This window comes from Dreissena polymorpha, chromosome 5, assembly GCF_020536995.1.
Source record: "Dreissena polymorpha isolate Duluth1 chromosome 5, UMN_Dpol_1.0, whole genome shotgun sequence".
Taxonomy (NCBI): Eukaryota; Metazoa; Mollusca; class Bivalvia; order Myida; family Dreissenidae; genus Dreissena; species Dreissena polymorpha.
Window position 1 is genome coordinate 24,111,566 of NC_068359.1, and position 26,785 is coordinate 24,138,350.

General features: G+C 36.1%; 1 protein-coding gene across 5 annotated transcripts; it reads left to right on the forward strand.

Annotated features, from left to right (window-relative positions):
* The first annotated feature begins 251 nt into the window (after positions 1–251).
* On the forward strand, positions 252–26,253 carry LOC127831950 (angiotensin-converting enzyme-like). Of its 5 annotated transcripts, XM_052357038.1 has the most exons (18): positions 252–424; positions 949–1,053; positions 1,504–1,607; positions 2,257–2,418; positions 3,641–3,728; positions 4,279–4,422; positions 4,721–4,915; positions 5,805–5,902; positions 6,145–6,314; positions 6,748–6,872; positions 12,277–12,375; positions 13,643–13,787; positions 14,744–14,842; positions 15,102–15,224; positions 16,552–16,678; positions 23,926–23,989; positions 24,363–24,773; positions 25,946–26,253. In XM_052357038.1, exons 1-18 carry the CDS (start codon positions 340–342, stop codon positions 26,047–26,049), a joined length of 2,448 nt encoding a protein of 815 aa, XP_052212998.1. In that variant the 5' UTR covers positions 252–339; the 3' UTR covers positions 26,050–26,253. The 5 variants fall into 5 exon arrangements, with proteins under 5 accessions (XP_052212998.1, XP_052213003.1, XP_052212999.1 ...); XM_052357043.1 differs by lacking the exons at positions 23,926–23,989; positions 24,363–24,773; positions 25,946–26,253 and adding an exon at positions 17,440–17,825; XM_052357039.1 differs by lacking the exons at positions 252–424; positions 949–1,053; positions 1,504–1,607 and adding an exon at positions 1,797–1,856 and having other exon boundaries at positions 25,946–26,252.
* The last annotated feature ends 532 nt before the right edge of the window (positions 26,254–26,785 follow it).

The following is a 26,785-nucleotide window of genomic DNA, read 5'->3' on the forward strand; positions in this document are numbered from 1 at the left end:
CATGAACAATTAAAATATTCAATAATAGTATTTAATTTCAGCAATGAACAACCATTACTATGTTGAGTGGTTCAGATTTTCGGGCCGAGCAAAATGAACTTCGCTTTATTCGGAACCGACCTATCAATTTTCTTAGTCGTCAATTATTTCTTTAAAAATATATTACCGAACCAGCTTTCAGAATTTTATTTTCATTACTTGATTACGCAATTTATGACGTACTCGTGTGACGTCATTTCGGTGACAAAACATTTTGGGACAACAATATGGACGTGGTGGTTTTTTAACAGTAAAAAATAAAATACGAATCCAAAACGTATTTCGGATTGTGTATATGTCATGCATAACACCTTAAGAACAAACACTGGAAGTGTATATCGTTGCAACTTTATTGTTATTAGCATTGGATTTAAGTTGCCTCGAGGTAAGCGTGTCGTTTATACTAATTTGATTTTTGTGACTCATGTCAAGGCATTAATCTATTCTACAGGACAGTTTCAGCTTCAATTGATATTTTAATTATCCAAATACAACGAAAATGCAAAACTGCGTACTGCGCATGCGCGAATGGGACAGTATAATTTTTTTACCATTCCGCACGTGATTGCTATTTGCTAAGGTAGCGGGCGACAGTTTTTTGGACAGTAAATTCTTTCCAGCTGGTGGCACGTGATTGCTACGGTAGCTGGCGACAGTATTATTTGGACAGTATTTTTTCCGCTGGGTCTGACAGTATATCAATGTCACGACGGCCTATGGGAGTTCAGCATTGTGAATAATTTCAATAAAAGTGAGGTATATAATAGCATAATATGTAAATAACTTTCTTATAGTTCCCTGTGCAAAAAATAAGTCACAACAAATAATATATGTTAAATATTTATTTTGGATGAATAATTTAGTAATTTCGGTTTTCATTTAACTATTGACACTTTGTTCTGTTATTAGTTTTCAGAATGAAGATACATTCTGTATTGATTATTGTGGCTGTGACAACGCTAGTCTCGCATGTCAGCGCCAATGAAGATGATCGCGCACGAAAATATTTGGAAGGTAAAATAATGATATCAGAATTCAGGGCTTTTTTTCTTGATTTTGGAAAAGGGCCTTTCCTTCCATTTTGGTGGGAAAATTATTAAAAACTAAAAAAGGGAAGAAATTCCTCAAAGTAAGCTTGAATTTGGGGAAAATGGTAATCATTTTAAAGAAATTCTCTTAGGGGGAAGGGGCCTTTCTCTTGTGGGAAGGGGCCTATATAAAGCTCTTGCAAAAGAAGGAAAATAAGCCTTGAAATTTCTGTGTTTTTAAAGCACTGTTTAGTCCCTTTGTATTGTATCAGATAGTAAAACGAGAAGCTGTGTGATAAATAAAAGATACCAATCATTAAAGTTTATCTGTCCGCAATCCGGATTTAAGAAATTGCGTTATAAAAGGAACAATGATCATAAAAGCCGGCTACCATTGCTTACGTTTTACAACTATCTCTGTTAACATCGATTCCAGGGTTGAACGGCTACAACAAAAGAGCGGAACACATTAATTATCTTTTCTTCCTGAAGACCTGGGACTTCAACACTAACATGACTGAATACAACAAGAAACAAATGGTAGGTGGACGTGAATTACGTCGTAAAAGGTACATGTGAGTGTCGTCATCGTGGGTGCATGTGAGCGAAGTCATCAAAGATACATGTGAGCGACGTCAGGGTAGGTACATATGAGTGTCGTCACTGTGGGTGTATATTTATGACGTAATAGTATTATCATCAGAGTGACGTCATGGTAGGTACATGTGAGTGTCGTCAATGTTTGTGCATGTTTTGACGTAATGGTAATAGCATGAGAGTGGAATCATGGTAGGTACATGTTAGTGACGTAATGGTAGTCAAACCTACATGATTTCATGTTATGTACATGTAAGTGTCATCAAGGCGGATACATGTGAGAGGCGGCTTGATAGATAGATTTGGGTACCGTAATCGTAGCTTCATGTGAGTTACCATAGTTATCGATTACCAAGTTGGTCCACTGTTAAGAGGATAACCCTTACTTCGAACAGTAAGCATCTGGTTTTAAAACTAGCGAAATGAAAAATATTCGCATATGTTAATTGTTATGTTGTTAAATTTTTACTCCGAAAAACGACGTAGATCATTGTTTTACTGCTGAAGAGACGGCTAAACAATAATTTGTTGCAAATGATATTGTTATAATTTTGTTTTTGATGTTGTTATATAAACCATTCTATGTTTATAGACGGAGGCGAACGTGCAGCGTTCCCATTTCAACAAAAAAGAAGCATCAAAAGCAGCGAAGCTCGACATCAGCGCAATGACCAACGCCAGTTTGATACGTCAGATAAACAAGATTCTTGATGTTGGAATTTCTGGTTATAAAGACAGTGACGTCCTTCGCAAGGTGAATATACATACAGCTGATTGTTATGTCCCGATAGGGTGGCAATAGCTGTCGCTCTGTCTGTCCGTCCGTCAGTTAGTCATGTGTTCCATTTTCCGGACATTTGTACGAAACGCTTTCCCTTTATTCAACACGCCCCACTCGCATTTTTGTTATCAGAAGGCTCATCAACCTATTGTCACAGATTATGTTGGGTCGGTGAAAGCTTATATATGACATCACAGCATCAGCTCCTCACTACGAAAGAAAAATACACTAATTAAAATCCAACATGGCAATGTTGATTGTAACAGTTTTTGATAGTTTTGTTGTGCTTGAAATTTGGTAAAGTTTCAATTCAAAATAACAAAGCAAAGAGCAAAACAAAGAAGAACAGCATTGACTTAGGCTGAACTTTGAGCTGCCTTTAATCAAGGAGGCAATTCATCTGGATCTATTTCGGTACATTTGAACACGGCCTGTTCCCAGTCATGACGAATTAGGAAATAATAGACAGAAAGTTGCAATATCCAAAACTACATATCCTATTGGAGGTTTGATGTATAACCTCAGCAACAAATACACTTAACTCTTATCGAAACGTCGATAGTGTAGAAAGACGGTTTTCAAGAAAATGAACTAAATGCATTGCAAAATGTTTCGAACTTTTGCCTGACATAAAATTATTTTTAATTTTAATCTCTTAAGAAAATAGTAATGAAACATGCTTCGTTTGTTATAGTGGTATTATGAGATGGTACTGAATGGAATTTAGCGCCGTTTAATTTCATGCTAATTTTGCCAGTATGATATTTTGCTGACGTTATTTCGGTAAAAAATGTCATTTTCTGTCAACACAAATTATTTCATAATTGCAAAAAGCCGATCTTACGCTGGATTTAAAGATCGTTCTTTCTTTTTTATTTTATGTTTTTGGACAATAACGTTGAATATCCAACCGGGATGATGTTTGCACAAGTGTGTTCAATTAAACGTTTTTTTAACGCTATTTCTTGCTGTTTTATGTCTTTGAACAAAACATTTAAAAAATAATAAAACGGATGAGTTTTGCCCAAGTTTGTTTATTTTGACGGCATACTAGTCTATGTACTCTTTTATGATTACGGTAAATTGTCATTCACTTCTTGCGCTTCACTTTGCTTAAGGTTGTCGCGTAATTATAATTATATTAACATAAAATGGTTCCTGTGTTTTCTTGTGGTGTTGTTGTTGTTGTTTTTAGATAGCGGAAATCGAAGCGAACATGACCGACATCTACGGTAAAGCGAAATGGTGCAAGACTCCCACTGAATGTCTCCAGCTGGAGCCGGGTATTCTCTCTTGTATAATCTTTGATGAACATAATTCAGTTCTGATCACACAGTTCAATGACATCACAAATTAAAGTTATGGCTCCCTTCTCACGCATGAACTGTAACAATTGGCAAATAAAAAAAAAAAAAAAAAAAAAAAGAATTTTGATGTAAGAAAACAATTATATTTTTATTAATTACCCACCGCAGTCGAATGATACTCCGAATTATGTGCGTTTACGTATTTCAATGGTAATATCAACATATTTTTTTTAAATATTCGAATTTTATAAATGGTTTTTATATGTCATTTTTCATTTAAAATGTGCAAACTTATTCACCGTTGATTTCACCTATTTTCAAAGACTTTTCATGTAGTTATAATAACAGTTTTGTTTTATTTGTCATTTTTCATTTAAAATGTGCAAACTTATTGCACATACATCCGTTGATTTCACCTATTTTCAAAGACTGTTCATGTAGTCATAATAATAATTTTTATTTTTTCATAATAATCTTACTAAAACTTTCAAATGTTTACGTTCTTATTGAACTGGCGGTATTAAAGGTTTGACGGAAATCATCACGAACAGCCGGAACTACGACGAACTGCGTGACGCCTGGAAGGGTTGGCGTGACGTCAGCGGAAAGATGATGCGCAGCATGTACCAGGAGATGGTCATGCTTATGAACAGGGCTATCAAGGCGGGAGGTTTGATCATACTACCTCATTTTCGTCATATTGCGGAGCGCTCGATTTTTTGTTGAAATACTGGCAGGTGCATTGGATTTCAAACTATGACTTCATATATAAATAACAAAATCTGATGAACAAAATATACAGTTGTTATATCTATAATATTATAGAATATATACGATACTATAAATATTGGAAGTATAAAATAGTGCATGTTCAGTGTTTTTATTTAAAAAAATAACGTGCCTGTTAAACAGACAGAAAATATATTGAATTTTAAATATACTTGATTTCAAATGACATATTTTTTAAGGAAAGTACGCTGATATGGGCACGTACTATCGTTCTTGGTACGAGGACCCCGAGTTCGAGAATGACGTCCGTAAACTGTTCGATCAGTTAGCACCCCTGTATGACGAGTTGCACGCATATGTCCGTCGCAAGCTGAGAACGCATTATGGCGCGAAGCACTTCCCTTCATCCGGCCACATTCCAGCTCATCTGTTTGGTAAAATTGAATATGTATTTACAGCAGTTTTGAAGCGATTTTATCCAAATTTAATAACATGGGATTCGTTTGTTTTTGACAATGCTGCTTCAGCAGCTCGTCTAAGTAATCATACCATGAAAAAATTCTTTTCAATGGCGACCAATGTAAATGACCGAGCCAGTCCGATTGAGTAAGATAAATTTTCTCAATCGGCATACCTCGTTGATTATAATTGATAAAGGTAAAGGCAGCTTGGTTCCCGTCCTCTTTCAAATTTATCGAGAGGTTCGGGACAGGAACCTGACATGAAACTGTCAGTAGGCACATCAAAAGCTGTGACGCTGGGAAAACCCCAAATGTACTAATTTTTATATTTGATCGAGAATGTAACCCTCCTCCCAAACATGGTTCGCTGAATGGGTCAAGTTCCCCACGGGTACTTCTTCCCCGTACCCCCAATTTTTTTCGTACCAAATTTTTTTGGTACCCAAATGTGTTTAGTACCAAATTGTGTTCGTACCCAATTTTTTTTCGTACCCAAATTTTTTGTCGAACCTCAATTTTTTCGTACCCAAATTTTCGTACATACATACACAATTGTGGTGATGTAGATAAACTTAAAGTGATGCTTTTATATCCATCGTCTTAAAGAGTATCGTCACACCAGTACTGTCAGTACTTTGATAAGTAAAGTTTGGGGGATTGTTTAGTTTTGAAGATAATCATTGGATTTCGGTAATATTTTCAGGGTTTGCTTTCTCAAAAGTTGATGTCGCGAAGGAAGACAAGCAAGTGCAATATTATTGCAACATTTTATTGATAATTTTTACAGTTTTAAAACTTTGTCTATAGCTCTTTACAATACAACCTTTTACCTGAAAGAGATAAACTTGTATCCTGGCTAAAGGGGACATGTGGGCACAGAGCTGGGTCAACATTTACAATCTGTTGGAGCCATACCCAGGAAAGGGAAGTCAAGACCTCACCAAGGCAATGATTCATCAGGTATAGGCTTCGATGCGTTTCTTATGATGTTCGTTACATCAAAAAAAGTAAAACCCAGCTATTTTCGTTATAAAAACACGAGAGTTCAGATTGCATCAAAATAAACATTTACTGCCAGATTTGTGGTGACACCAGATTATACATAAAAGAAACATTACTATTTTCTTCATTAAAGAGCACGTAACATGTTGTTGTTTTCTATAATGCAGAAACCTATAAAAATCTTGTCCTTGTTGTTGCAGAAATACAACGTTACCCATGTGTTCAGGGTGGCGGAGGAGTTCTTCGTTTCAATCGGTATGCAGCCAATGCCTGACTCGTTCTGGACTAAATCCATGCTGGTCAAACCTGAAGGCCGCGAAGTGGTCTGCGGCGGAGAGGCCGTGGATATGTTCAACGGAACTGACTTCAGGTCAGTTGTTTTCTAAACTTAATTGTATCAAATGTGACATACATGTCTGGTTAAATTAGTTTCAAAGTTTTGTATGAAAATGAATGTTACACAATTCAATTCAATCAGTTAACTATTCGATATACCTATCGATGAGGCGCGCTATGCAAGAAGACCATTGGTATCAGTATAACAGTTCACATTGTCGGTTATTTGTTTTATTTACATTATTTATTTATATCTCAAGTTTAAATGTTTTTTTGTCAGTCATGCTCTTCATATAAAGCCGATAAAGACAAACTTGTACATAAGACGATGGAAACCGGATAACAGAAACGTAGTGTGGGCGAAACGCCCGTCTTTTTGCGATGTATTGTTTCGCATGCCTATATCTGTTATTCACTTGCGTTTTAAACGTTGTGACCGTCCGATTACGGTTTGCCTATTCTTGCAGAGTCAGAATGTGCACGGTCGTGACCGGGGACTCTCTGAGCACCATTCACCACGAGATGGGTCACGTGCAGTACTACATCGAGTACAACCATCAGCCGTTCCTCTTCCGCAACATTCCAAACCCGGGTAAACTTAACTACTCCGACTGTTGTTTCTGATAAATATTTATTTGTGTGTTTTGCGTAAAAAAGTCAACTTAATTTACACGAACTAGCGCATGTTTAAGTTCGTGAATCATATTGCGCGGCGAATGGGCATTTAAGACGTAAAAATATCGACGCATGTTAAAGAGACCGTCAACAAGATTGACGAAAAAAGAAAAGTTTTAAAATATAGTATTTTTGTTACAATTATTAGTTTATATTGATTAAAATATCACGACTGGTATATAACATTACTGAAAAAAAGTTAAGTTTTTATATTTTCAGTATATTCGGTAATACAATTTTACTGAGTATGTCTACCATGTAACTACCAGTTAACTATAAATAACGCAAGTAGATTGATCATCATCGTCACGTGGTAAACCAAGGAATGCAAATTGTGGATGCGTAGTGAATTGTATATATAGTATATATTTATATATGTATATAATGATCAATCTACTTGCGTTATTTATAGTGCGTATATCGTTATGTCACCTATTTTCGCGATGTACTTTCGATTTCACATCGCGCAAATTTATTACAAAATATACTGAAAATATGAAAAATTGACAACTTTTATCAAATAATAAAATATTTCAGTCGTGATATTTTAATTAATATAAACTAATAATTGTAAAAAAATACGGTATTTTAGAACTTTTCTTTTTTCGACAATCTAGTTGACGGTCCCTTTAAACGTTCAGTCCTGTGTATACGGTAGCACGATAACGACTTTGTGAGGCCACCGACGTGCGGTATATTCTATGTGTCAAGGTGGTCAACTTGTTGCTATGATACTATATATATATATATATATATTTGAACAGCCATTTCACGGCCGTTAATCACGCGCGCCACCTCTTTTTTGCGATGGATTAATAAATGAGCCAATGCTACTTCCGAGGTGGCGCTAATGACCGGATGTTTTGAAATTTTACGGATAATTGTACAAGGTGAGTAGGTTTTATATGTTTGTTCAACATAATTCACATTATTAAAAAAAATCGGGAAATGTGGTGCGATTCAGCGAAGATTTATTCATCCACAAATGTACAGAAACAAACAAACACAACCCATTTGGAAACGTGAGCACTTTTATAAGTTTTAACATGATTGGGGTTTTGAAATCAAATCGATGTCTTTTGCCTATGCTACGAACAAAACTTCATCCGATTAACTAGCAAACGACATCAAACGACTGCGTCTAACATTTACTAGTTGCTGCATGCACAAACACATTGGCGTTTTGTAGATATAATATATATATTTGCAATTTTCCAAAAGAGGTGGGGCCAATGCAAAGGAGATGGTCTAATGCATGATATGATTTAACAGTCGTATGATGTTGTCATGAAAGTTGTTCATATAATCACTTACACGTTAAATCATTTTGAACAATTGCTTTTTTATAACACCGACCTTGTTTAGAGCTCGATTGATTCTCATAAAATAATGACGCTTTTTTTTAATTTTCAGCACGGACTTGAATAAAGGAACTAAAAAAAGATATGAATGCACATCGTGTAACAAGTAATACACCACAAACAGCAAGCTGAATTTCCACGTCAAAAACGGCAATGTGATTGGTATGCAGCCGTCGGTTTAGTTCCGTGTACAACTTAACAGTACACCCAGTGCACCAGAAATATGTACACGCGGGTAAATTTATGTGTGAAACGATTTTCAACGAAGAGGGATTCGGGTAATCATTGTCGTCAGTATCACGGCAGGGAGAAACTGAAATGTGAACTTTGCCATGCAGAATTCGGCTATATCCGAAACCTAAAACGCCACACACAGCATTGCGCTGAGGGTCAACAGAAAACGCATACATATGATGTTTGTAAAAAATGTATAGATCCAAACGAGCTCTATATCAATCTCCACGCAGAGTTGTCGTTCCTTGCTCTCACATACAACTCTGCATAAGGCTCAGCACGCCATTTTGTCTACCAAATAGATAAAACCGAACAAACGCATTCAATGTATATTTGAGTGGATATTTAAGATCGCATGAATTAAATTAAGAAATATGACTTTGAAATTTACGATAAATCGTGTCAAAACTTGTGAGTTTTAATGCAACTCTTTCGAACTATTTTATTGCCCATTTACACAGATGGAATCATTCCACGCACTTGACAAATGTAAACAATTGAACATATTTTTTATTGAGTGACGTTAGGCATTTCTTCGACGTATTTATGTATGGTGGTTTCTAAACATCAAAAAAACACATCAATTTTATAATAATGCATTAAGACTGATATAAGATATCATGTTATGAGATGGTATTCTTTTTAGCAGTGAATGTAATGTAACCGTCGTGCAAGAGATTGTTTAGTATACTGTAACCTCAATGATGAACGCTTGGAATGATCATGACATGAATGAGACGCTTTCATAAAGTTTTTTAAAGTTCTTACAAAAAATGCTGAAGTGAACAACAGTTTTTTATTTGTTGAATTATGCGCGACAAACAATGCTCATAACACGTATCTCAGTAATTACTTTTCATTTGCTCAGCACTTAGGCATTGATGTCAAAGTCCCGATCAACAACATGATATACATGTATGCCAATACGTTTAGAAGGCAACATGTTTGCCACGCTAACTTTGTATCCGTATTGTGCTCGGATGGGTTGCTCACCCCTCACAGTGCTTAGGGTTTAGTCTTATAAACGTATGTCCATGCGTTTACTGAAATACCCAAATATCTTGTCTCAGCATACAGATTTCTTGAGATGTGTACCTAATTGAGTTTTGTATAAGCCGGTGCTCAAGTCGCAATTTAATTTAAAGCCAAGTGGATTAAACTGTGATAACACACTTTTACATGTACTTGGACATGCAAAGTTTATTTTTGACGAACTCGGATGCAGTCCCCCAAACAAGCGCTTTCCAACCAGAAAAACTTCATTGTTGCGTCATTAAAGCGCATGGTTCTTACGTCTTCACAGTCAAACCATTTGACAACATCTAAAACAGTTGAAATGCAACATTGTCTAACGGAAATCGTCCACTTGATACTAAATTTAAAAACGTCTCATTCACCCATCGACACTTTCCTCAAGGAGGATCTTCATAGCGTCGTTAAAAAATGTGTACGTAGTGTCATCTGCCGTGAACTCCTCACACGTATTATCTCTTTCAATGATCGATATGCTACCCGTTACAGAGGTTACATCACCGTCCGCGAAAGACGTTATTAAACGCGAGTTTCCAAAGCTGGGTTTTTTTTGTAAAGGTACGTCTCATCTATTGAAGAATTAGTATTTTCTCTTCAAAAACTGTCATATCTTTCTGACAAAGTCTAATTCTCTTGATTGCTTTACCTTTGGAACAAAATTGGGAACCGCGTTGTCGTACGATTGGTGACATCAATCTTGCTCTTTAATTTAGCTGAGAGTTGAAAATGGTAATACTTCTGTTATGTGTTGTCTTACATTGAGTACCCGTGAAAACGCGTTTCATACCCGGGTTTCTTTCAGATGCTCTTTGTTGAAATTCAGGAAGCTTTCTCTTTTTTACCAAGCCTTTCCGTTTCCTTTTCTTAAAAACTCCCATCTGTAAAAAGAGGAAAATATTAATCACCAGTCACACAATAAATGATATATCTAACATTATAGCTAAGCGTTATATACTAATGCAGCTCGAACATAAGCAACTAGCATTGGTAAGTAGTTTTTAATATTGACCATATACACGTGTTTCCTTATTTAAACCGTTCATGAAATTAGAAATAATAAAATAACAACAGTGAATGAACAACATCAAATATGAACACGAACATATTTACTCATTAAAATTCGCCTGTTAGTTGCTTTTATTTTACGAACATTTACTTTCAGTCCAAGAACAATAATACACAGAAACTGTTACATAAAATAGGTCACTTTAAAATGTCTGAAAATGTGCATTGGCGCCACCTCCTGTCCTGAGCGCCACCTCCTTTGCATTGGCTCCATCTCTTTTTGAAAATTGCAAAAGTATGTAATAGATACGCAAGAAACCAGTGTGTTTGTGCATGCAACAAATTGTACATGTTCACAGCAATTGTTTGATGCCATTAGAGATTTCTTTGGATATACATTTGCTTGTGATACAGGCCAAATACATCGATTTTTTTTTTAAACGTCACCATGCAACAACTTATAAAGGTCCTCACGTTTCCAAATGGGTTGTGATTGTATGTTTCTGAACATTTGTGGATGAATAAATCTTCGCTAAATCGCACTACATTATCCGATTTTTAAAATAATGCGAAATATGTTGAAAAATACATATAAAACCTACTCACCTTGTACAATTATTCGTAAAATTTCAAAACATCCGGTCATTAGCGCCACCTCGGAAGTAGCATTGGCTAATTTATTAATGCATCGCGAAAAAGAGGTGGCGCGCGTGATTAACGGCCGTGCATTACTTTATCAATTTTGCAGCGATTTCCATGAAGTCGGTCATGTAAACAGCAGAAATGAATTTCCTTTCTTGAAATGTACATATATTGCATTATTTTTACAAATGCTGGGTCAAAATTTAAGAAAAAGCAAGATAAACAACTCGCGTCACCTACTCGACGATCTGATCCGATCCAAGACTGAATCTTCACGGAGTAGAGAGCATTTTCCCTGCAAGAATGAAGCTGCAGTTAAAATACTCGCCGATTTGCCGTTTTGCAAATCGTTATTTCATTGGTCACTTTGATTTATTTCTTATCAAGCTCTTTGGGTCAGACAAAATACCACCGTAGATACAAATATATCATCGCGGTGATAAATTTATTACTGCGGTGACAAAATTGTCACCGCGGTGACTAGTTTGTCACCGCGGTGATACCTATGTTTAGCTGTTGGCGTATATGTAATTTTGACCCAAAGGGTTCTTCTTACTGAAGAAGCAATTTACTTGCGGAATGATTGTCAAGACATCACTTTCTATTGTTTTTTTTTAACGGCAGACGTATTTTTTTATGACACAATTGTCCAAGCACACATATGACGAAAAGACTGCGCGCAGGTTGAACATACAACCATTCCATATGATTGATACTCAGTATCGCTGAGTCTGATATATGAAATAATTGTAAGTTTAACCCAATTATGCCTAGTGGACTCTCCCATCCTTCTAAATTGGATCAATTTATTTCCAAAATAAGGGATGTCTAGTATATTTATTTCTATGTTTAGAATGTTTCTTACAGAAATTCCTTTAAGCAAACAGCGCAGACCCAGATGAGAAGCCGCATCATGCGGCGTCTCATCTGGGTCTACGCTGTTTGCCAAGGCCTTTTTTTTAGACGCTAGGCATAAATGGGTTAATTCGACATATTCGGAAGTTAGAAAATGCTAAGCTGGCGTGCATACATTTTTGTCGCCCCTAGGATTCGACGAAGGTGTGGCCGATATCGTCAGTCTGTCTTTCTTGACTCCAGAGCATCTCAAGTTGATAGGTCTAATACAGGAACTACCCCGCGGCACAGGTACGAATTTGCACTATAAATAAAAACAATAACCCCTTATATGAGACGCGTTCTGACAAAACTGGGCATAATGCATGTGCGTAAAGTGTCGTCCCAGATTAGCCTGTGCAGTCCGCACTGGCTAATCAGGGACGACACTTTCCGCTTTTATGATATTTTCTTTTTTTAGAAAGTCTCTTCTTAGCAAAAATCTAGTTTAGGCGGAAAGTGTCGTCCCTGATTAGCCTGTGCGGACTGCACACGCTAATCTGGGACGACACTTCACGCACATGCATTATGCCCAGTTTTCTCAGAACGCGACTCATATGATTACCTCCCGTATACCATTTACCATCTTGTAAATTGATGGCAGCTGTTATCCAAAAAAAAAAATTGATAATGGAATGTCGTCAGCACTGAACCAAAAATGCGACTATGCACTTTTACATTGTTGAAAATTTCTTTTTATTTAACTCAAATGTTCGAATTATTTCGATTTGAATATGTTGCCTGTTTTCGGATAATCGAATATTTGTTCCCATCACTAATTTATAATCACATCAAGCCAAATCATCGTTAAAAGCGCAAAACGGCCACCGATTCGTACACAAATATATGAGTCGCGTTCTGAGAAAACTGGGTGTAATGCATGTGCGTAAAGTGTCGTCCCAGATTAGCCTGTGCAGTCCGCACAGGCTAATTAGGGACGACACTTTCCGCTTTTATGGTATTTTTAGTTTCAAGGAAGTCCCTCCTTACCGAAAATCAAGTTTGCGGACTGCACAGTCAGGCTAATCTGGGACGACACTTTACGCACATGCTTTAAGCCCAGTTTTATCAGAACAAGGCTCATATAGACTCTAGTAACTTTATGAATAACAGCGTTAATACGTACTATGTAAAAAGATGAATATGGTCACATCTGATTGACTCACAAACAGAGACATGAGGTTGTGATTAAGGAACGCTGGAAAAAAGTTCATGACAATGTGATACTGAAAAGAGTAACGGGATACCGAACGCGCAAACCTATGGTTATGTGACGTTTAAGAGACGATATTGAACGCCCAAGCAAAATTGAAGGAATGTTAACCATTTGAAACAGAAAATGCACCGTCACTAGACGCGCTGTAAATCGCGCATGTCACCAGTTTCTTGTTGAAAAGTAGAGACATTGACAGAAAAAGATTTTACAAAACAAAACATTAAGTGACCGCATGACATTACACTCTACAGAAATACTAAACATTTTTTCATGATAAATACTAACATGAGCGCGTTTTTCCAGAGGGTGACATCAACTTCTTGATGAAGATGGCGCTTGAAAAGGTGGCGTTCTTGCCGTTTAGCTACCTCGTTGACCAATGGCGCTGGAGCGTGTTCCGCGGCGAGACGTCGCCTAGCAACTACAATAAGGCCTGGTGGGATCTCAGGTAACTATGGAAGCCATATTCACTGGGTATTTATTCCATAATAATTATAATCGAAAGCGTTGTTAGATGTTGTGAAATAGTATTGACTTCGTTTTTTGTTGTTTTTTTCGTTAATGTAATTCTCAGACATACGTGTGTAGTCATAGTGCACTTTCAACAGTTTTTAAAGCAGTTTAAAACATGTTCCGGAGCTCCGGTTTAAATACAAAAATGTTACAACTAAATGGTTAAACGGAAACTTGTTTTAGGTTTGCAAAACTTTAGTATGCTTACAGTGAAACTAAAAATAATTTAAACATCACCGTTTAAAGTAACAATCACGCTAAAAAATATCGAATATTTCGTTAAATAAAGCTAACCCATAAAAAAATCAATGTTCCTTTTAGCAAAATGCAAAATTTCAACGTTAGATGTTGTCTGGTAGAATTGATTTAACGAGATACAAAATGCTCGTTTTTATTTTTTTTGTGGCCACAAATAATTCCATTTATATCTCCCGTGAAATATCCGAACATTTACGGGCGAACACGAGATTGGATACGGTAAGCGTCGGAAGCATGACGTAGCTCTCATGAATTATTATCTGTGAAATCGAAATGAATTCTGGGTAACTGGAACTTAGCGAATGCGAAAATAGCTTGTATAAATGATGCAAATGAACGCAACCCGAATGAATCCGATCCTGACTCGAAAGCGAAAGTAGATTACATCGTGGAACGATATTTATATATTAAGATGCTTAAAACTTGTCGATTGCTTGTAATATAACGCTTTTACATCAATGTTACTTGTTTGTAGGGTCTTCCTATAGTAATTAACCATCGTATGGTACTACTTGTTGTCGAATGTTTTTATATAGCATAATACAATAGCCGTATGTATTGGTGAGCGTGATAATGACTTTAAGTATAAGCGTTATTAGCACAATTGTAGGGATAATGTCAAAATTATTTCAGATGTAAATACCAGGGCATTTCGCCACCAGTTGCTCGGTCTGAACAGGATTTCGACCCGGGGGCAAAGCTTCACATCACCGATAACACGCAATATATAGGGTAATAATTTCTTCTCAAGTACATGTACATGTACTTATGTTTCTTGGTTGCGTATATAAAAGCCAAACATTCCATAAGTTTGTTTATTTCAAGATGTTCTATTATATTTGTTTATCATAAATGCAACAGTAATCGTATATTTAAGAATACCGTTAACTGAATCGTGTGAATATCAATATTTACCCAAGATTTCTAATTTGTCTTAAAAACGGGGGAGTTTCCTTAATACTAGTCGGACGGTACATTTATCTCGCCACAGTTACTTCGTGAGTTACGTGCTACAATTCCAGTTTCAACACGCGCTCTGTCAGGTGATGAACAACACGCGTCCCCTCCACCGGTGCGACATCTACAATAGCAAGATTGCGGGGGACAGACTTAAGTGAGTATTACATCTCGGACTTTTATGCATGTAAGGTATATCAATTGCTTTCGGGACAGTGCCTCATGGGGGCCAGGTAACCTTTTTAACCCATTTATGCCTAGCGTCTAGAAAAAAGGCATTTACAAACAGCGTAGACCCAGATGAGACGCCGCATGAAGCGGCGTCTCATCAGGGTCTGCGCTGTTTGCTTAAAGGAATTTTTGTTATAAATATTCTAAATATAGATATACTAGACATATTTAGTTTTGGAAATAAGTTGATCCAGTTCAGAAGGATGGGAGAGTCCACTAGGCATAAATGGATTAATATATCATCTCAGGTTAGTAACGATTTTGGAAATAAGTTGATCCAGTTCAGAAGGATGGGAGAGTCCACTAGGCATAAATGGATAAATATATCATCTCAGGTTAGTAACGATTTTGGAAATAAGTTGATCCAGTTCAGAAGGATGGGAGAGTCCACTAGGCATAAATGGATAAATATATCATCTCAGGTTAGTAACGATTTTGGAAATAAGTTGATCCAGTTCAGAAGGATGGGAGAGTCCACTAGGCATAAATGGATAAATATATCATCTCAGGTTAGTAACGATTTTGGAAATAAGTTGATCCAGTTCAGAAGGATGGGAGAGTCCACTAGGCATAAATGGATAAATATATCATCTCAGGTTAGTAACGATTTTGGAAATAAGTTGATCCAGTTCAGAAGGATGGGAGAGTCCACTAGGCATAAATGGATAAATATATCATCTCAGGTTAGTAACGATTTTGGAAATAAGTTGATCCAGTTCAGAAGGATGGGAGAGTCCACTAGGCATAAATGGATTAATATATCATCTCAGGTTAGTAACGATTTTGGAAATAAGTTGATCCAGTTCAGAAGGATGGGAGAGTCCACTAGGCATAAATGGATTAATATATCATCTCAGGTTAGTAACGATTTGTAGATCAATCGCAATTTATTTATTTTTTACACGCAAAATGTTGGGTTGTGAGCATCGGCATTGGTTTACGAGTCGTTAATCCAGAACTGTAAACAGCTTTTCCGTAGTCGCCCTTTCCACGTTGTGGCTGTAATAAAATACACATTGACAGGAAGAAAGATCAATTAAAAAAGAAATAAAATACATCCTGTTTTCCTGAGAATGTAACATGGATGAGTTTAATATATAGTGATGACTTTATGTCAAAACGAACTTTTAATAATTGCAACAAGTATTGCATTATTCTGTGTTTAGTATCTTTGTAAAAATTATATAATATATACAACCTATACAACACTTTTTCTCGCATGTTAAAGCATATTAAACAATACCCATTTCCAGGGCCGTACTACAGATGGGGTCCTCTGAACACTGGGGTGAGGCGATGTTCAAGATGACGAAGGGGACGATTGGAGAGACAAGGAAGCTCAGTGCGGCCCCTATTCTTGCGTACTTTGAGCCGCTCCTGGTATGCATAACGTACCTGAGAACAACGTGACTATAAACGCAATGCACTAGAACCTTGACTATAAACGCAATGCACTAGAACCGTGACTATAAACACAATGCACTAGAACCGTGACTATAAACGCAATGCACTAGAACCGTGACTATAAACGCAATGCACTAGAACCGTGACTATAAACGCAATGCACTAGAACCGTGACTATAAACGCAATGCACTAGAACCGTGACTATAAACGCAATGCACTAGAACCGTGACCATAAACGCAATGCACTAAAACCGTGACTATAAACGCAATGCACTAGAACCGTGACTATAAACGCAATGCACTAGAACCGTGACTATAAACGCAATGCACTAGAAATCTTGATATTTACTTATTATGTTTGTGAAATTTTCGTCATTGCGCAGTGTATGTTTGGTATGTCAATTTTTTTAAATAAATATTTATTTATATTGTGTGAAAAATCAAGAAAAATAGCTTAAGAGCTGAACAGAATGTGTGTGGTCTTAAATGTTAATGATTATAATTATAACTCAATCCATAAATATCTAGATAATGTTTAACAAAGAAATATTCTCTGTAGTATTACAGTATTAATACAAAATGTTGGTGTTAGAGAAATATCATCATTTTGAATATGGTGATATTTCTCTAACACCAATATCTTACATTTGGATAACAAACAGACAATTCAATCAAAATACAGGCACACGAAGTATATGTGTGTGTTTTCGTTTCAACATGCAATTCACTCTTGCAGATTTGGTTAAAAGAAGAAAACCGAAAAGCGCACGAGACAGCGTCTTGGGACAAGAACAACTGCCCACCCGGTTCCTTTGTGACGGTTCTTAGCTGCGACAAAAAGCAACTAAAAAAATATCACAAGAAAACAGCGAAATCTTTCCGTAACAAAATAATAGCCTGAAAGTACAGCTGTGTTTCAAAATGTGTTCGTGTGTGTTATAAGTTGATAAGGTAGGATCGCCGTGGCACACTCTAAGACCGCACTTATAGCAGGCGGCGAAGAACCTAATAAAATTTGAAACACATACACCCAGACACACACAAACACACGCGCACCTGATTCAATATTTTTTTACTAGAAAGTCTCGAGTTAACAACGAAATAAAGGACTAAGAACAATTTTGCGATAGTTTGTGTTTGCTTCATAATGCGACAATTCATACTTATGTACGTTCTTGTTTATGCATTGCTCGGTAACACATTTATGTTTTCTGTACTGATGGCATTCGGTTCTTTTCTGTTTGCTGACCGCTTTTAGCAATTAAAACCTTTTAAATATCGAATGCTTTAAATTCAAAACACATGTTAACCCATTTATGCCTAGCATCTTGAAAAAAGGCATTGGCAAACAGCGCAGACCCAGATGAGACGCCGCATGATGCGGCGCCTCATCAGGGTCTGCGCTGTTTTCTTAAAGGAATTTCTGTAAGAAATATTCTAAATATATACATAAATATACTAGACATCCCTAATTTTGGAAATAAATTGATCCAATTTAGAGGGAATGGGAGAGTCCACTAGGCATAAATGGGTTAAGGTTTTACGTATAAAAAGCCAACAATTAAGAACTCTGTGTCATCGTATTAACGTCACGAACAATTAGGCGTTGCTAAAATGAAAGTCAACGAAATCATAGTTTAGACAATTTTATAAACTGCTATTTCATTCCAAAAGTACATCATATAAAATTGGAATGCACTCAGTCTCTCTTAGGTAATATCCAGTTATTATGGTAAGATGTTCGGTTCAGCAACACAAACGATAAACTTATCAGTATCGATGAAACACCAAAACTGTGTCGGAGTTTAAGCAAGCTTGTTTTAAAAAAATAAATAAGAAATGATAAAAATACACCAGGAAAACATCTTTATATTGGGCCGATGTCGGGTCTATATGTATTTGCATATCGGTATCCGTCGGTATTTACCTTTGTGCGACATCGGACCTGCAAGACGGTATACTACCTTCCTTCCGCCGTAATCATCACGAGATTTAAAATATCAGCTCGCCATCAAGCGTTGAAATCATTACCCGTCCCGCCGCATGTTAGCTTGGTTGGCGGACACAACATCGGTCTTGTACATGTTTATTAAAATCAAATGTATTGTGATCATTGAACTGCATTGGTTCGTAATGGTTTTAAACGACGTAGATTTCTGATTTTTGTGTCTACTTCTATAAAAAAAAGTGTTTTATAGTTTTAATATTCCTACATGTAATACTTATTTCACTTCATCTGCAAGAGGTACCACTATTTGAGCCTTGTTCTGCGAAAACTGGGATTAATGCATGTGCGTAAAGTGTCGTCCCAGATTAGCCTGTGCAGTCCGCACAGGCTAATCAGGGACTACACTTTCCGCCTAAACTTGATTTTCGGTAAGGAGGGACTTCCCTGAAACTAAAAATACCATAAAAGCGGACTGCACAGGCTAATCTGGGACGACACTTTACGCACATGCATTAAGCCCAGTTTTCTCAGAACGCGGCGCATTTCATTAACGATGCTGTAATAGTTGTACATAGCGTTATGAACTACACGCAAGTGCTTCTCTTCGAAAAAGACTTGATATAGTATTTTCCCACATGTACGTTTCTTTGGTATAAAAAAGCCGCATGATTTACATAACAATAAATAGTCTGTATTGGTCTTATATATTTGTTTGGTTTGCAAATATGTAGACAATACTTAGTATATGTACAAAACTAGCGGGTTTAGTCACAGATTTGCTAAAGTTCACGTTCAATATTACTTATTCTTTTGAGACGGTTATCAATAAAACAGGAACGACACTGAAATGGCTCAATAAAGAACAAACGAAATCAGTTAGCCTGGATATGGGCATTTTTAATTGTAATACCTTGATGAGCGTCATATATACATCTGATTGGCTGATTGGTTCTCAGATGAAATGTATGTATTATCCGGAACAACATTTTGCATCGAGAATTTCGGCAGATTATTGCGGATACTAGAAGCATTTCGTGCGAAGTGCCATCTGAATTTACTCCGTTATCATGCCAAACCATGCCACGGCTGTATAAGACGAATGGATTTGTTCCGGCATCTCATCTTTCAAGGTTTATTACTGCGTTGCGCTTACCGAATTGTGGTTTATGTGAATTGAGGAGACAACTGATACCGACGCGGATAGAGAAAAGCAATTAGCGATGACGCATTCGTCAAACAACAGCAGTAATGCAATACCTGATTGCGATCTGGATTAACAATAGTGGATGCTTTATTTATGTATTTTCATTAAATCATTCATTCATTCATTTTAAAAGATTTAAATAATTGTTTAATACCATGTATATTTGTCAATTATTTTTTCTAATTTACAATGTATAACTCGTTTGAATTCATTGTGTATTTTAAATATATACGCAAGCGAAATAAATGAAGCTAAGAATAAAATGCATATTAATGTCTCATTACAATTTTTACGATGTACCCTTTATACAAAAACCCATGGGGCCTCACCTTGTCAAGCGAAGAAAATCATAAAGTAAATAGAATCAGATGCCAGTTAGGTTTTAAAAAATGATTAAAGGGTATTGCGTGCTTAGTCTTAAACAGGACTTTCATAGACGATTTTTTTTCATCCAGTAAACATTACTCCAATAACTACTACTTATACTTATACTTCTACTACTACTGCTGCTGCTTTTGCTGCTGCTGCTGCTGCTACTACTACTGCTACAACTACTACTTCCACTACTACTACTACTACTACTACTACTACTACTACTACTACTACTACTACTACTACTACTACTACTACTTCTACTACTACTGCTTCTTCTACTACTACTACTACTACTACTACTACTACTACTACTACTACTACTACTTCTTCTACTACTACTACTACTACTGCTTCTTCTACTACTACTACTACTGCTCCTTCTACTACTACTACTACTGCTTCTTCTACTACTACTACTAAAACTATTAATACTACTACCACTAATACTACTAATACTACTTTTACTACTCCTACTAGCACTACTTCAATTCTTTCTGCTACTATGGATGGTCTCAACTAACTTTGGAAATATCATTAATTTTATGAACATCTTATTAAAGATATTATGCGAATAGTTTTAGAATGAATTAAACGGTTGAACATTTCAAAATTTTGGTTGTAAATAGCGTGTAACATTTTTTAAATAGTATCTGAAAGAGCATTGTTCTTACACCATAATAGTGTTTCATGTATTAATCAATCGCATAACTTCCTGTAACTGAATCGATTTTATGGAATAAAGTGGCCTTTCTGTTGCAATTATTTATTTGCGATGAATGTTGTATCATCTTTGCAAAATAAATGTTTTGCTTACGTTCTCTTTTAAATTTCAAATTCCGTGATATTTAAAGTTATAACACCACGGGGTTTAAATTGAATAAAATAAAAAAGCGTGTTGTGAATTACGAAAAATGTGATGAGTTGAATAAAATCAAATAGCATTTTTTTCACCTCTATGCCAAAGTGTACCTCTATGCTTACATTATGATCGGGCTTATAACCTTCGCACAGAATGTTATGCATTATTATAAAATCCATTTTCTGCATTTTATTCAATCCTCATAATATAGTTTATAGCTGTATTTCCATTGACATAAGTCCATATGTATGCGTAAAATTAAAATCGTTTATGATATTGTACAACCACTCGTATAATATAGATAGTCTCACTGTCATACTTTCAGTTCTATTTATTACTTTACTATTTAAATTCCAAAGATCATACTCCCTCTAGCATTCATAATATATTGAGTCGTGTTCTGATAAAACTGGGCATAATGCATGTGCGTAAAGTGTCGTCCCAGATTAGCCTGAGCACAGGCTAATCAGGGACGACACTTTCCGCGTTAATGGTAGTTTTCGTTTAGAGGAAGTCTCTTTTTACCGAAAATCTAGTTCAAGTGGAAAGTGTCGTCCCTGATTAGCCTGTGCGGACTACAGGCTAATCAGGGACGACACTTTACGCACATGCATTAAGCCCAATTTTCTCAGAACAAGACACATATAATTATCACTTCAGATTTTATAAGTCACAGTAACTGTCAGATTGGTCAATCAATATATTAATTTAAATTTACGATTATCAGTGCAAATATCACTTTAATGCTTTTAGTTTACAATATTGCATTGATCACAGAATAAATTTAAGGCGCTAAGCTCTAGTTTCCAAAAACATTTTTATGACCTTCGTTGACTACTTCAAGTAACCATCGCAAAACAGTTGAGGATTATATTTGGTGGAGGACTGACGTGTAAGTAAAATCACTAAAATTTGAGAAAAATATATAAACAAACGACGCAATTATATTATTTAGGAAATTTATATGTTTATGTCAAAATAATTTGCGATAAGTATTATTCATTTTTGGTGAAAATAATGTGTGTTCGATTTTTTTTTATTGCAAACCATCACTTGTTCATAACTTGCCACATGTTTTACTATACAGAGCGAGGAATTGGAATAACACGCAGTTGTCGATATGATGGCAAGTATTCGTGCTCTTTAACATTTATTTTTTGTATATAATATGGAAACATATATGTCATATATGTAATTTATCAGGGTCATTATCATCATCATCATTATCATCATCGTTATCATCATCATCATCATCATTATTATTATTATTTTAATCATCATCATCATTTTTATTTTTATTCATTTATTTATTTATTAATTTTTTTATCAAAGCAAGTTAAACAAAAAACCCTTCTTCGACTCTAATGTGTTTAACTATCAACGGTTATCAATATTAATTGCTCAGTGCGAATACGTTAACCTGATCGGGTAAGGAGGCCATCTGACATGAATTAGTAACTGAACTGAAAATAAACTATAACATAACTTGATAAAAATAATCTACACGTGTGTACACTTATTGAATTTTGTAACAAACGAAAAAAATAAAGGTGCGGAAGGGCGGATTTATCAACTTCTTTCTTATTCTTTATATCTTATCCCCGTCAGATACGCACTTCGTATGACATCCATTGTAAATGACGGCATGAGTAACCCGTACATTTTCTTTGGATTCCCTGCTCTGGAGCCCTGCGTCTGTTACAAAGTAATGATTCCTGAAACAAAGTGCTTATATTTAGATCATGCATTGTTAATCAATTTTAACGCAAGAAAAAAAAGGAAAGTCATATCAAACCGTCAAAACATTATTCCTGTAATTATAATGATCGTGTAACCATCAATGATAGTATCAAAATATATTAGCCTTTTCTGAGAAAACTGGGCTTAATGCATGTACGCAAAGGGTAATCCCAAATTAGCCTGTGCAGTCCGCACAGGCTAATCAGCGACGACACTTTCCCCCTAAACTTGATTTTCGGTAAGGAGGGAATTTGAAACTAAAAATTCCATAAAAGCGGAAAGTATCGTCCCTGATTAACCTGTGCGGACTGCATAGGCTAATCTGGGACGACACTTTACGCACAAGCATTACGCCCAGTTTTCTCAGAACGCGACTCTTATGAGTAGACCTAAGAGTAGTCATTTCCTGCTGCACAGAAATATAACTCGACCCCAAAGTAATTCACGCGAACCAGAGAGATTTGGACTAGGAATACAACGTATGTATCCCAATCCCATGTATGTATCCCTATTAGATATTGGTGAATGGTTGCCGTTCCAAAACGCTTTGCGACACAAGAGAAAATTGTGATTTCGCTGGCAATGTAAAATATCGAAATATGACAAAATAGGTTACACTATCCGACTGTTTCGAGCAAGAATTTCGATGAAAATGCGAAATTCTAACCACCTTGTCTATCAAGGTTAGCCCAAGAAAAGCGATTTCAGTACGGATTCAAAACAATAACCTATATTAAAGACAAATTTGCCATATATAATGTGTGTGCGGACGAATATCAGAGAGCTTTTAATGAGAAAATGTACCCAAAACGACTCACATTTTTAGGCTCCATTTTGACAGTTCTCCGGTCATTTAAGTATCTCCGGAAATACAACTTATGATTTTAAGCGTATCCCTATTTGGGATTCATAAGTTAGTTTACCGGGCGGGATTTTTCGCGCTCAACAAATATCCTACGGTCTTTGCTTTACAGTATGAACAATATCAAACCAAATAACGTATTTCCAAATAATTTCATTTGTGTCCGAGGTGATATCTTTATTTTTTTAATTTTCATTATATTTTCTTTATGACTTTTATTACTGTGTTTTCCAGGCAACCATGAATGCTGTCAATGTCTGCGCTTGGTGTCTCATGTACGCAATGTGTATTTCCCAAGGTATGTATTACTGACTTTGCAGGAACATCAGAATAATGTTTTTTTATCTTCGGTTTTTGAGACGCTATTAAATGTTAATTGTGCACACGAGCCAGACCATAGTTTTAATAGCGCTTTATTAAATATCAGTTTACAATCAACTTTTAATGTTTGGCCTCTACTTGTATTGTTGTGCGGACACGTTAGAATTGAATTAAACGCCAGACACAAACCGCCAGTGTAAAAATAACAACTCAAACGAAAATGATCACAATTAACTTGGGTATCAAATCGGTTCATAAGCATACGCAACATCAAACAAGATATATATTTTCACCGGGCAGAGATACTTGTTCCGCATGCGTGTATCCGTACAGAAATTTTCATTTTACAGTGAATGCAACCACAACTGATGTTTCAAGCCCTGCAACTGAGGTTCCAAGCCCAACGACTGAGGTTTCAAGCACAACAACTGAGGTTAACTATGTGACAACTGAGGTTCCAAGCCCGACGACTGAGGTTTCAAGCACAACAACTGAGGTTAACTATGTGACAACTGAGGTTCCAAGTCCGACGACTGAGGTTCAAAGCCCGACAACTGAGGCTGCTGATACCACAACTGACGTTACAAGCACCACAACTGGCGTTACAAGCACCACAGCTGGCGTTCCAAGCACCACAACTGGCGTTCCAAGCACCACAACTGGCGTGCCAAGCACCACAGCTGGCGTTACAAGCACCACAACGGTCTCTCCAGGCACCATAACTGGCGTTCCAGACACATTCACTTCGACTGCAAAAGAAAGTAATGTGATATTTTCCTTATTTCCGGCATTATTGTGTTCCTTATGTAAAGATGAAAACTATAACATTTGGTGTTTGAAAAATCACTTTTGTAAAAATGTTCAGACGATGACAATTTAGTTGAATGTTGGTTTACACGATTTAAATGTAAATATTGTACTCGTATATTGTTTAATCTTACTCCGAGACATGAATATGAACCAGTTAAATAAGAAAGATATATATCGATTAACAATACCCTAAAGAAAATGGTGTTCAACTTTAATTAAGTAATAAGTCGTGAAGCAGAGTCTGACAGGTTTATTCGTATTTGTTGAGGAACGAAAAATGGTTTCGTATGCACAAATCTGCACAGACCAAGAGGGATTTATGTATGAGTCAATGACCGAAAAACAAACCTCAAATTATTTGCCATTTAATAAACTTTACTTTATTGGTTGGAACGGTTTCTTCTGACTTTAAATTCTAGGTTGTTAGTCGTCAAAGTTGGATCTATTTAATTTAATTTAATTGTTTTTTTTCAGGCCCTTGCGAATAGGTATTAGAATGGTTTTTCGTGCTTTTGTCCGATTTTATCAGGTCTCTTATTTTGATTTTTTTCAATCTTAAAATAATACTCACTACGCACATTCACAATTATAGATTAACATGTCGGGTTAATTATCCGTGTCCCTTCATCAACGTTCAATGTCACATTTAGAGGTCCAATGTTAATATGTCCATACAACAGTTTCATGGTAAGTTCACATTAAATGTATAAGTTCAACCACGCGCATTGCGCAGCGTGTATAATCATTGCCAGCATTATTGACACTTGATTTGATAAGTTTCCAACAGGAATTGAGCTACTTTTTAAAGGATTGTATTCATGAAAAAGGATTGAATGTGTTTGATTAATTCCATGAGGTCATTTATTATCGCTTAATTAATACATGTGAGTGTTTGATAAGCCAAACATCCTGTGCTCCAAGGTAATGTATAGTTCACCTACACGTTTTTAGATCACGCACGAATATGTTTTATTTGAAATAAGAGGTATGCAATAAACTCGTACCACTATGCTTCGCAGCATGCGTGATATACGTGATTCAAATTCTAAAATAGTATCAATATCTATTAAAATACAACGCGAACAGAATGCGTCAGTTGTTTCATTTGCTATGTTCATTTCAGCTACAACGGCCAATGGTTCAACTCATGTTGCAGTGCATTCGGTTTGCCTCAGATTTCTCGTGGCGATGTGGACGGGAGCTAGTATTTACGGTGAAGCACATTGAACAGTCAACCATGTTTAAAAATATTTAAATACAGTATCTACAAAATGACTATTTAGAATATTATTAATCTTGCTACGTGTGTGTGAAATGTCTTTAAATTAGAAAGTGTTGTATCTTGTTCATGTTTGGTTTCTTTGCATTTTAAACTTGTGTTTTCTTGTGATTGTAAGAGAGTTTTTGGTGTGTGTTTTTTTTCTTTTTTGTGTTAAATAAACTTACAAAAGCGGTAAACGAAAGTTAAGTCCGTTTGAATTATATCTACACAGGGTAATCAGGGACGACACTTACGCCTAAACTTGATTTTTGCTAAGAAGAGACTTTCTTGAAACGAAAACTATCATAAAGCTGGAAAGTGTCGTTCCTGATTAGCCTGTGCGGTCGGACCGCACATGCTTATCCGGTTCAATTCTTTACGCGCATGCATTAAACCCCTTTTTCACAGAGCACGGCCAATTTGTTGTTAACGGTGTAACATGATATTTTCACTTTCCGTGTTTTATTTAAACCTATATTACCAGAGGGTATACACACAAAATTTTTACTTGAAAACAATAAAAAAAACAAAGCTAAAAGCTTACAAGATTTTTGTTGAATTACACAAACAAAGAATATAATGGCATAATTTTTTTAACTTCTTTTTTTTAACGCCAATAATGATCAGACTTATAAAATCACTTTCGCATATGTAATGGAATATAAAGTAGTCTACAGACAGTGGATTAATGAAATCGAATGC